At 44.3% G+C, this 10,974-nt stretch overlaps 1 protein-coding gene across 1 annotated transcript; it reads left to right on the top strand.

Moving 5' to 3' along the window:
* The first annotated feature begins 297 nt into the window (after window positions 1-297).
* On the top strand, window positions 298-10,572 carry RBM22 (RNA binding motif protein 22). The gene is made up of 11 exons (XM_047731012.1): window positions 298-453; window positions 895-948; window positions 1,892-1,921; window positions 2,974-3,106; window positions 4,399-4,499; window positions 4,601-4,773; window positions 5,568-5,768; window positions 7,110-7,274; window positions 8,021-8,109; window positions 8,322-8,453; window positions 9,485-10,572. Exons 1-11 carry the CDS (start codon window positions 400-402, stop codon window positions 9,613-9,615), a joined length of 1,263 nt encoding a protein of 420 aa, XP_047586968.1. The 5' UTR covers window positions 298-399; the 3' UTR covers window positions 9,616-10,572.
* The last annotated feature ends 402 nt before the right edge of the window (window positions 10,573-10,974 follow it).

Genomic DNA, 10,974 nt, shown 5'->3' with positions numbered 1-10,974 from the left:
AAATTGTGATTATTAAAATACTGGCACAGCCCAGTTCGCCCCCCATTAGGCATAATAAGCGTTCCATGAGAGCTAACGCTGTTTTAGTCCCAGCCCCTCTTTCCTCACTTGTTCCCTTATTTTTTCGCTCCATTTAAAAATAAACCAACTGTACTTGTGGCCCCTCTTCCCAACCAGTGACCAACTCCAAGAGAGCACCGGGTTGCAACCCACTAGCACTCCAATTGTTAAGCGAAGACACCCTGGGTGACGTCATGACGCACAAGGGCCGCCCCCAAGGGCGCCCAAGACGCATAAATAAGACGTCAACGGGCCGGGAGCCAGCCTCGGGGCCTGACGGGATTGTGGCGGTCCTCTTTCCCAACTCGGAAGCCTCCGCGGCCTCCAGACGCTCTCAAGATGGCGACCTCTCTGGGTTCCAACACCTACAACAGGCAGAACTGGGAGGATGCGGTGAGTATGCCTGCCGGAGGAGGACCGAAGGAGGCGGCGGAGCTGGGCCTCTTTAGGGCAGGCAGGGCCGTGGCGGTGGAGCGGCCGAGGGAATTCCGGGCAGGAGCCAGCGCTGCGGCCTAGCTCGGCCAGAGCGGGAGACTGGAGGACGGCCCTCCTCCTCGGGGCTTAGAGGGAGAGCGCTTAGCCAGGGTCCTGGACCAGCCCGTTTCACACCATTGCCCTCTCCACGCACTTCGCGCTGGTCTTTTCTCCCGCCACCTGCCGGAAGTGCAGACAGCGCCCCCTCTCGCGACCTGGCCCGTGCTAGACCTGGGGTTCCTGCCCCACCGTGTCCCCCACCCTCGCTTCTCGCCTCCTCTCCCCCCGTCCCCGCGAGTGTGGCCGAGATGGTAGGGTCTTCGGAGCCCGGCTCTCAACCAGATTTCCCATTTTCACCAGGACTTCCCCATTCTGTGCCAGACGTGTCTCGGAGAAAATCCGTATATCCGAATGGTGAGTGATCGCGTGTGAAACGGAAGTTATTCAGGTTCTGCCAGTGTTGTGGTGTTCGCACGCTGTCCATGAAATGCTTCTCTTAGCCAAGCCAGAGTATTGATGCTCCTTTACTCACCCAAAGCATAGGACGATTTGCAAAGGACTGTCATGCTTATTCTGTCTTTGGAACTCAGTAGCAGTCCTGAGGTTTAGGACTGATAACATAACAGCTAATATTTGTTGAGCGTTTATTTACCTAGCAGTTAGGTCTGTTAACCCGAGGCAGAGACAGTTATGTCTTTTCAATATGGCAGGTGAGGAGTGGAGCTTGGATTTAAATTCAGATATGTTGACTCCAGGAACCTTAGCAAGGTAGAAGGAGAATCAGGACTAGATAGTAGGTGTCCTGACTCCTAATCACATACCTTTTGGCCACTGCCCCTTGTAGTTTCTCTAGTGTAAGGTAACCCCATCCTTATAAATGAGGGTAAAATAATCAGTAATTAACATTTAATGATTAGAATAACGCTGTGTTGTGATCGATCTCAGAGATCTTGATTGACTGTATGTATACAGAGTATCTGCACAGGGTTGGTCTATACTAGTTACCCCTGACTAACCTTTATAAAATGGACTGGCCAGAGCTATGTCCTCCGTGATTTGGGGACTGTGGGAACTGTTAGGAATTTTAATTCTTAGGAGAGAACTTGGGAGTCAGAATTGTGTCAATGGAAAGATACATATTTGCCTTAGGTTCTAAGATTCTTGAGAGATTGTGATTCATAGTAGCTGCTTAGAGTACCTCTGCTCTCCCACACTTCCAGTAGGTGGTCCCCCACCACTACCTTGTTAGGAGGCCAGGGATCTCCAGACACATTTCTTGGATTGTCTTTAGGGAAGGAGCAGACATCTAATTTTTGTCTTTCTGTAAACTTGCTCTTTTCTATTTTTTCTGTTTCAGACCAAAGAGAAGTATGGGAAGGAATGTAAAGTAAGTATGTCTGTTTAAGAATAATGATTTAATTTTATTTTCCTTTTCTCTTTTCAACTTGCTGGGCTTCTCCAGTAAAAGCCAGTGCTACATAAACTTTCATATTATCATTTATATACTCATTGACTCTTAACTGTTTAGTGTGAGAGGTAAGAAAGTGAGCCCTTTAATGTAAAGATTCTTTTTTTTTTTTTTTTTAAGATTTTATTTATTTATTTGACAGAGAGAGAGACCACAAGTAGGCAGAGAGGCAGGCAGAGAGAGAGGGGGAAGCAGGCTACCCGCTGAGCAGAGAGTCTGATGCGGGGCTGATCCCAGGACCCTGGGATCATGACCCGAGCCGAAGGCAGAGGCTTTAACCCACTCAGCCACCCAGGCACCCCTAATGTAAAGGTTCTTAACCTGGTATCTGTGGATGGGCTTTGAACCCTCTGAGATGATATACTGAGTGTTGTCTGACAATGCGCATAAGGGTTTTAGCAGAGGAGGAAGGTCATAGCTGTCATAAGATTCTTTTTTTTTTTTTTTTTTAAAGATTTTATTTATTTATTTGACAAAGAGATCACAAGTAGACGGAGAGGAAGGCAGAGAGAGAGAGAGAGAGGGAAGCAGGCTTCTTGCTGAGCAGAGAGCCCGATGTGGGACTCCATCCCAGGACCCTGAGATCATGACCTGAGCCGAAGGCAGTGGCTTAACCCACTGAGCCACCCAGGCACTCTGTCATAAGATTCTTAAAGGAGTGTATAGCACTCCCCATTGCCCTGCCCAAAAGGTTTAATGGTCCTGTTATTAGTGGTGGTTATCTCTGGTGTTGGGAGGACTTTGACTTTTGCATATTTCATTTCTGTACTATGTGAATTTTTTAACTCCTGGGGAAGGGTGTTGTAACTGGGATTGAAACATCAGATGGTATTTAGACTACATGGTTGCTAGGGTCGCCTTTAAACCGTAGAGTCAAGGATCTCCTTTCGGTCTCCCATTGTTATTAAGTCTCATGGCCTTATTGTCCAGATCAGCACCATTAACGCTCTGGCTCTCATTTTGCTTTCCAGATCTGTGCCAGGCCATTCACAGTGTTTCGCTGGTGTCCCGGGGTCCGCATGCGTTTCAAGAAAACTGAAGTGTGCCAGACCTGCAGTAAATTGAAGAATGTCTGTCAGACCTGCCTCTTGGATCTGGAATATGGTATGTCTGCCCTGTGTAACAGATCTGAAAGCATGTAGATGCAGGTGTCCTGGATGACAAACCAATCTTTTTGTTTCCCATTTCTCACCCACTCTCTGGTTCTGACCCCACTTTGGAGTGCCCGCTGTGCTCTACTTTTCCTAGAATAGGAGAGTCATACTAGGCCATTCTAGAGCCCTTCTGAACAATAGGAGGAATTTAAGGAAAAGTTGGGAATTGATCAGAATTGGCCCACATCTCTCTCATGTACATCCCTATAGCCAAAGTGAAAGGAAGACATCTTTCCTGTGCTTCGTAATTTCTTTGCCTTGGGCTTCTGTCAAGATTCAAAGCTCTTTCCCACAATCCTTACCAGAAGCAATGGCTAATTGTGTTTCAGGTTTTTGTCTCAACTGTATTTTTAGGACTGATAGACCGTGACTGCTTCTATTTTAAGAGTAACTGCTTTTGAGGGGTGTTGTTGTTGTTGTTGTTGTTGTTACCTACAGGTGACTTTTTGTTCATGGAAAAAATACTTTTTCAATAAGAGTTGCTACTATACAATAAAATAAAATGGAAAAATAAGTTTATATGTATGTTAAGTTCAGAAAGATAGCTGCTAATTGAAGTCCTGGTCACATACTGTTTAATATTATTTATATATTTGTTAAAAGTGTTCTGGTTCCGGAATACTGTGATCCTTACGTGCATGTGGCTATCCAGAGGATCTGTAAGAGGGGCTTAAAAGTAGCTCACTTGTGGGGCGCCTAGGTGGCTCAGTGGGTTAAGCATCTGCCTTTGCCTCAGGTCATGAACCCAGGGTCTTGGGAATGAGCTTCCATGGAGCTGCTTCTCCCTCTCCCTCTGCCTTCCTCCCCCGCTGCCTGTGCACGGGTGTATGCGTGCACTTTCTCTCTCTGTCAAATAAATAGATAAATAATCTTAAAAACAACAACAACAACGTACTTTTTACATTTATTTTAAACACTGTTGTAATAAAAGCTATTGTTTATTATATAAGCTATTACTTATTCACTACAGGTCAAGTCTGACCGTAACCAAATGTTACTCATCTAAAATATGTTCTAAAACATTGATTTCAAATTTCATGACAGCTCAGGAATTTGGACATTTTCATAGAATGCTCTCTGGTAGTTTTGGCCTGATAGCAATAAAGATTTTGAATAAAAATAAAGCGTCTGATACCTAGGAAGCTGGAGAGGGGAGTAATGACGTTGTATTCCACGCGCAGTTGAGTATGGATTTGTTTTAAAATATATCTTGAGGGTTTTTCCTCTTTTCCTTTGTGCTAGGCCTGCCCATCCAGGTCCGTGATGCAGGATTATCTTTTAAGGATGACATGCCAAAGTCAGATGTTAACAAAGAGTACTACACGCAGAATATGGAGAGAGAAGTATGCTGCCGCTTTCTTGATGTAATTTTATATTTGGTAGAATCCTAGTGGTTTGACACAGTCTATACAATTTATCTTTTGAACTTGTCATCCCTCTATAGATTTCTAACTCTGATGGAACGCGGCCAGTTGGCATGTTGGGGAAAGCCACCTCCACCAGTGACATGTTGCTCAAGCTGGCCCGGACCACACCCTACTACAAGAGGAATCGACCCCACATTTGCTCCTTCTGGGTAAAAGGAGAATGTAAAAGAGGAGAGGAGTGCCCATACAGGCAAGAGCTGAATTGCACTTTCATTATTGGCTTTCAGATACTTAGTCAATTAAGAAATGACTATTTCTGATTTTAAATCTATAGGTTTATACAACTAGTATGATAAATGTCACATCTTAGGGCTATTACATTTAGAAGAGCTTGTTGAAATTACTGTTTTTATTTGTAATGGGACTTCTACTCATAAAAGCCTTGGGAAACTAAGTTGTTATGCCATACGTTGACTCTAAAAGTTTCCACCGGGGAACTAAGTCATCGCTGTCACGGTGTACGTGTGTAGTTGAAGTCCGGTGAAGGCCAGGCCTCTCAAAGGTTTGTGAGTATGTTTCAGTCAAGCCTGCCAAGCATCTGGCCTAGGAGTTCTTGATTTGGGGTTGGTTCACCTTACACCCACAAAAATAATTATCTGTGCTTTTTTCTGGGCCTGGCCCATAGCTTTAATGAGACCGTCAGTGGCATGCAAGACCTCAGATACATTAAGAACCATTGACCTAGAGAAGGGTAACCATATTTTGGTTACTTTTTGTTTTGAAATGGATTGTGCCAATTTCTTGATAAAGAAACTCTGTTACCTTAGATGGCCATTTAAATGGCTTTTAGGAGGCTGGCAAGTCTTTGTGTAATACAATAATTCCTTTGGTATTAGCTCTGTTGTGATAATTATGTTTTGGGATGACTGTGGTTTCTAGTTCAAAAGGCATTTCTGGGTATGTGTATGTAGCTACTATTGGGTGGTACCTATAAATTCTTTTCCTTCGTTTCACCTTAATGCACTGTTCTTTCCTGAACCATAGACATGAGAAGCCAACAGATCCAGATGACCCCCTTGCTGATCAGAACATTAAAGACCGATATTATGGAATCAATGATCCTGTGGCAGATAAGCTTCTAAAGAGGGCTTCAACAATGCCTCGCCTGGACCCACCAGAGGATAAGACTATCACCACGTTGTATGTTGGTGGCCTGGGCGATACCATTACTGAGACTGATCTAAGGTTTGTAGATAAAATTTCATGAGCTCTTTCTACTTTTAACTGCCCTGGAATACTTTTTTGGCAAAAACACAGGCAAGCATGATAATTTGGTACGAAGTACATTTTTCTTTAGCCACTCTATAGTTAGTATCATGCTGACTAGAATCTTTATAAAATTATCCTTTCTGATGTCGGAGTAGTAATGTTCATCAGCTAACAGTGCTTACTTGATCCTTGATCCTTGCGTATAGTAATGATTACATGAGATTTCTTTTTTTTTTTTTGGAGAGCCTGTGAGCGGGAACAAGGGGAATGAGGAGCAGAGAGGGAGAGAGAGAAACTTAAGCAGGCTCCACACTCAGCATGTCACTGACATGTCGCTCACAACCTTGAGATCATGACTTGATCTTAAATCAAGAGTTGGATACTTTGGGTGGGAGGTTGGGGGCACCAGGTGGTGGGTATTGTAGAGGGCACGGATTGCATGGAGCACTGGGTGTGGTGCAAAAATAATGAATACTGTTATGCTGAAAAAATAAAAAATTTAAAAAAAAAAAAAAAAAAAAAAAGAGTTGGATACTTAATTGACTGAGCCACCCAGGCGCCCCTACATGAGATTCTGTTTGACCTAATAGCCAATAAGAATTTCTAAACTACAGCACGTATCCAAGTGTGATTAATTATGTCAAGGAGGGAGAACTTGGCAATTACAAAACTCGTACGGTTTAAATTGTTAACTTTTTAGAGAGATTTGTATTTGATGTATTTGTATTATCCTTGGCTTGTATTTTGCTTGGCTGGATGGGACTTCTGGATAGATAGTGATGGAAATTACCTCTTGCAAAGAGATAAATGAAGAAGAATCTCCTATAAGCGTGTAACACGCCCTCCGTGGCCTTCTCCATGAAACCTGGTCTGTGTGAGCTAGGCCATCCCTGCAGTGTCAGACATTTCCCTGCTCCTCCTCCCTTTTGTTTCATTGTCATTGTCATTGTCACTGTCGTTATTTTACAACCTTAATATAACTTTTAAATGTTCTTGGTTCGTGAGCCGTGGGGGCTGTAGTTTGCCAGACCCTTATTTCAGCCTTAGGTCCCTAAGGAACCGGCTGGGGCCCTTTTTCCTCCAGGCAAAAAACCTCTGAGATATTAGTAAACCATGTTTTACTCATTTTTTTTTTTTTAAACTCAGTGAGTAGCACCCACAGTAGGGCAGGGTACTGGGGGGACTACCTGCAGGTGGGTAGACAGATAACCACGGGGCCACCTGCCTCGTGAGTCAAGCGGAAGAGTGAATAATCCATCACAACCACCTGGAAGTACATTCATTAACTCTCCCGTTTCTCTGCCTGTGTCCCTTCAGAAATCACTTCTACCAGTTTGGGGAAATCCGGACGATCACTGTCGTGCAGAGACAGCAGTGTGCGTTCATCCAGTTTGCCACGAGGCAGGCTGCAGAGGTGGCTGCAGAGAAGTCCTTTAATAAGTTGATTGTCAATGGCCGCAGACTCAACGTGAAATGGGGAAGGTGAGAGTTAGACTCCTTTAAAATATCTTCGTTGACATTTTCAAGAAGGTGTTCCATTATCTGGGGACTAGTATGTTTCTGGTGAATAGATTTAAATCAGTAGGACTATTAAAAAGAATTTTTCATTTTCTAACACTTCAATCTTGTGACATTGGGAAAGTCCTGCTTTGGAAATTCATTCAGGGTTTTGATGTAGTAATCTACTCCTTTGAAGGTTCATGTTTTTTATGACCAGCTGTTACAGTTCTAATGTGATGCCAGGATATGAAAAGTGGATTTGAGGGTTTACAAATGCATTAGACCTAGAGTCCGTCCTCCAGAGGCCAGTTGTCTAGTGGAGAAGAAAAGCTAATTCCAGTTTGAAAGTGATGACTGTGAAAGAGAGACTCGGGTGAAAGGCCCTGGAGGTTCAGAGGGAGGACAGGTTTCTGACTTTGAAGCAGGAAGGGGATCTCGAAGAGCAGCAACGCCCCCAGACCAAGTGCTTCCGGTGTGCTAAGTCAGCACTGTGCCAAGCACACAGAGGTCGCCTCTTCTCATCCATACGTTTCCTGCAGATTTTGAGTCCAGGTCTTTCTGGCATTGAAAAAACAGTTGCTTTTACCACTCTGCACTGTGGCCTTTATGGAGAAGGAGCGTTTGCCGAAGAGGAGGCAAGGATGAAGGATCTCTGCTTGACTAAGAAACCTGAGAAGCAGAGGTATGAGAGAAGGTGGGACCTAGTGCTGACGTTGTGTGTCTCCCAGGTCCCAAGCAGCCAGAGGAAAAGAAAAAGAGAAGGACGGAACCACAGACTCCGGAATCAAGCTTGAGCCTGTTCCAGGACTGCCAGGAGGTGAGTGCAGACCTCGTGCCCGCCCAGTGGCTTGCTCACGTCAGGTGTTTACACTGCCCTGACGTTCCTCAGTGCAAGGAGAGGCCTGCTGGCTCGCTTCTGGCTCCTGCAGCAGCCCTTTTCTCCCGGCAGCAGCCCAGGATTTTACAGGAGGGGAAACGATGTTGCACAATCATCTTCCCTCTGACTGTTGCCTCTTTTCTGTTCTGCAGCTCTCCCTCCTCCTCCTGCAGCAGAAGAAGAAGCATCTGCCAACTACTTCAACCTCCCCCCCAGTGGGCCTCCAGCTGTAGTGAACATTGCGCTGCCCCCGCCTCCTGGTATTGCCCCGCCCCCTCCCCCAGGTAACGTCCGTAGTCCTTGTCAGTAAATAGGTCTAACTTAGCCTAGAAAAATCCTTGTGAGAGTCTGTCTTCACACCTCATTATTATGTCTAAATGCTTTGAGCTTGCCCCCATAGAAATCTGCAAGTAAACCTGATTTGTTAGGGTCCCTGATCTTTGATTTCTTTTTTCCTGGCCTGCCAACGAGGGGAAAGTTGCCAGCGTTCTAAAGATCTGAGTGTATGTATATCAGAATGGGAGTTACTGGATTACACTGGTCTGTCATCAGTGTGTCCCCTGTTTTAAACTAAATCCTAACTGATGTCCTAGAGTGCCATTGCTTCAAGGGGATGTATGTGTCATTGTATAAAACATTCATTACCTGTCTCTAAGGTAGAGAGCTTGTGCCGAGTAAGTCTTTTTACAAAAAATGTGTCAGATGAACTAAATAGTGTCCTTGGTCTTGTAATTAAGTTAAATTTTGGCTCAAGTTACATATGGCTTTATCTTTAGCGGATGTGGAGGGGATAGTAATAAATGGTTCCAGTATCGTGCTGCTCTAGAAGCTGCCAGTGACCATGTGAAGAGTGTAGGTAAATCATAAGTGCCCGGTTCTCCTGCGGCAGAGTCCCCATCCTCTTTAATGAAGTCCTGCTTTCTGAACACCGTCCATTTGAGGATAAAGCATTGTTGGTGGTGGGGACAGGGTCTTGCCTCCACCTGATTTCTTCCTCCCTCCCAAATCCTGATTGGATCCTGTCCAGTAGGGGTGGGATGTTCGATAGACACCAAAGATTCAGGTGACATATTAGCAGATACCGTGAGTCCTGTGGAGTTTTCTTTTGACGTGGTGTGAGGGGACAGGTTTCTAAAACCAGGGAGGTATTACAGGTATACATAAAGTTCCTAAGCAGTTCTGTGACTGACATGTTCTGAAGCCCTTTGTCAGTATGGTTTCTGTGTAGGTAGTTTTGACCTTAGAAAGATCCAGAGGTTTGAAAGGTTGTCAAGGAAACTGCAAGCCTAACAGATTTGTCCTCTCCCATCTGCAGGTTTTGGGCCACACATGTTCCACCCAATGGGACCACCCCCTCCTTTCATGAGGGCTCCAGGACCAATCCACTATCCTTCTCAGGACCCTCAGAGGATGGGAGCTCATGCCGGGAAACATAGCAGTCCCTAGCACATTATCGCCACTCCGGGGCTTTATAGCGGAAAGGGCGCTGAAAAAAATCCCAGTACATGAATCTTGGAATAAATACATTTTTCCTTCCTTTGTAGTTTCCATGGTAGCTGAATGTGTTCAGATGTGGGCAGTCAGAGAACAACAGCCGTGCTTCCTTACACGTATTCCGAGGATTGATGGACCTCAAATAAGCTGCCATTAACACATCTGGTTACTGCCATAACATTACTAATCAAACTTACTTCTATGGCAAACAAGCAACTGGGTGAATTGGAATGTCTAACGGAGTTACCATGCCAATTAGATGTTCATTTTGTATCTTCTTTGGGGGGAAAAAATTGACCTGCAGTAAAATCTCTTTGACCATTTTTATGTCCATTGGGTATTTTTCCTTTTTATCATCTGCAAAAAGATTACTATTACTAATCATTGTAGTGGCATGAGTGTGATTTAACACTTCAGAAGTCAACATTAAAGAGACAAGTAGAAACCAGCACCCAGCACAGCCCAGATCTTTTCTTACCTCTCCTTTCCTCATTTATTACTAAAGGAATCTGGCGGATAGTTTTACCTCTGTGCGCTACCAAAACAAGACAAAAACAAAAATTGCTTTTTATTCCCGTCAGTTGGATGGAAACACAAATGTGGAGCTGTGTATCATTGAAGAAATCTGGTGTCTGGGATGAAATTGAAAGAGCTTCCTGTAAAACACATGAACAAACTGTGAGCCAAAAGGCGCCTGTGCGTGTTGGAAGACCTGTGACCTGCAACTGGGACTGTCCCCTCTAGCATTCACCTTCGTGTGTCTTCAGCGTCTCGTCCTCAGCCCCTGCTTCTGGCCAGGGGACTCTGTTTGGTCTTAGAATGTTTGGATATAACTGAATTGTAGATGGTAAAAATAATTGGATGTTGTGGTTTTTTTTGTTTTTAAAAAATTAAAACGGGTCAATTTTCCAGACGTTGTCATAGGCTTATTTCTAGATTTTTGTTTTCCTTATCCTTTGGTAGCTCACCTTGAGGTCAGTAGACGTTGAAAACCGGTAAATTTTTGGCTGGAGACTCTTTTGATTTTTATTCCTGTATCCATTTTATGATGGGAAAAAGGCCCTGGCCTTTTTAGTAAGTACTTACGGGTATGAGGTTGAAATAAGATAATGCGTAGAGGGCACTCAGCACAGAACCTGCCCCGTGGTGGTTGGTAAGTGGTAGCTTTAAAAGGTCATTGCCATATTATACAGGTCCTTTTAAAGGGAAACAAACAAAAGTTACCTGAAATTCCCTTTTTCTGGAAGTCGATTCCATGTCGTTTACCTAAAATAGATAATGGGATGGACATAACCCATACAATACCCGTTT

Source organism: Lutra lutra, chromosome 5 (genome assembly GCF_902655055.1).
Source record: "Lutra lutra chromosome 5, mLutLut1.2, whole genome shotgun sequence".
Taxonomy (NCBI): Eukaryota; Metazoa; Chordata; class Mammalia; order Carnivora; family Mustelidae; genus Lutra; species Lutra lutra.
Note: the sequence above shows the minus strand (reverse complement) of the source record. Positions and strands in the feature narration are given on the sequence as shown.

Bases quoted from the DNA above. Each gene is read 5' to 3' on its own strand.
- RBM22 (XM_047731012.1), top strand. From the start codon at position 400: ATGGCGACCTCTCTGGGTTCCAACACCTACAACAGGCAGAACTGGGAG. The intron at 1,922-2,973 runs GTAAGTATGTCT...TTTGCTTTCCAG, and splicing joins AGTATGGGAAGGAATGTAAA to ATCTGTGCCAGGCCATTCAC. The intron at 4,774-5,567 runs GCAAGAGCTGAA...CCTGAACCATAG, and splicing joins GGAGAGGAGTGCCCATACAG to ACATGAGAAGCCAACAGATC.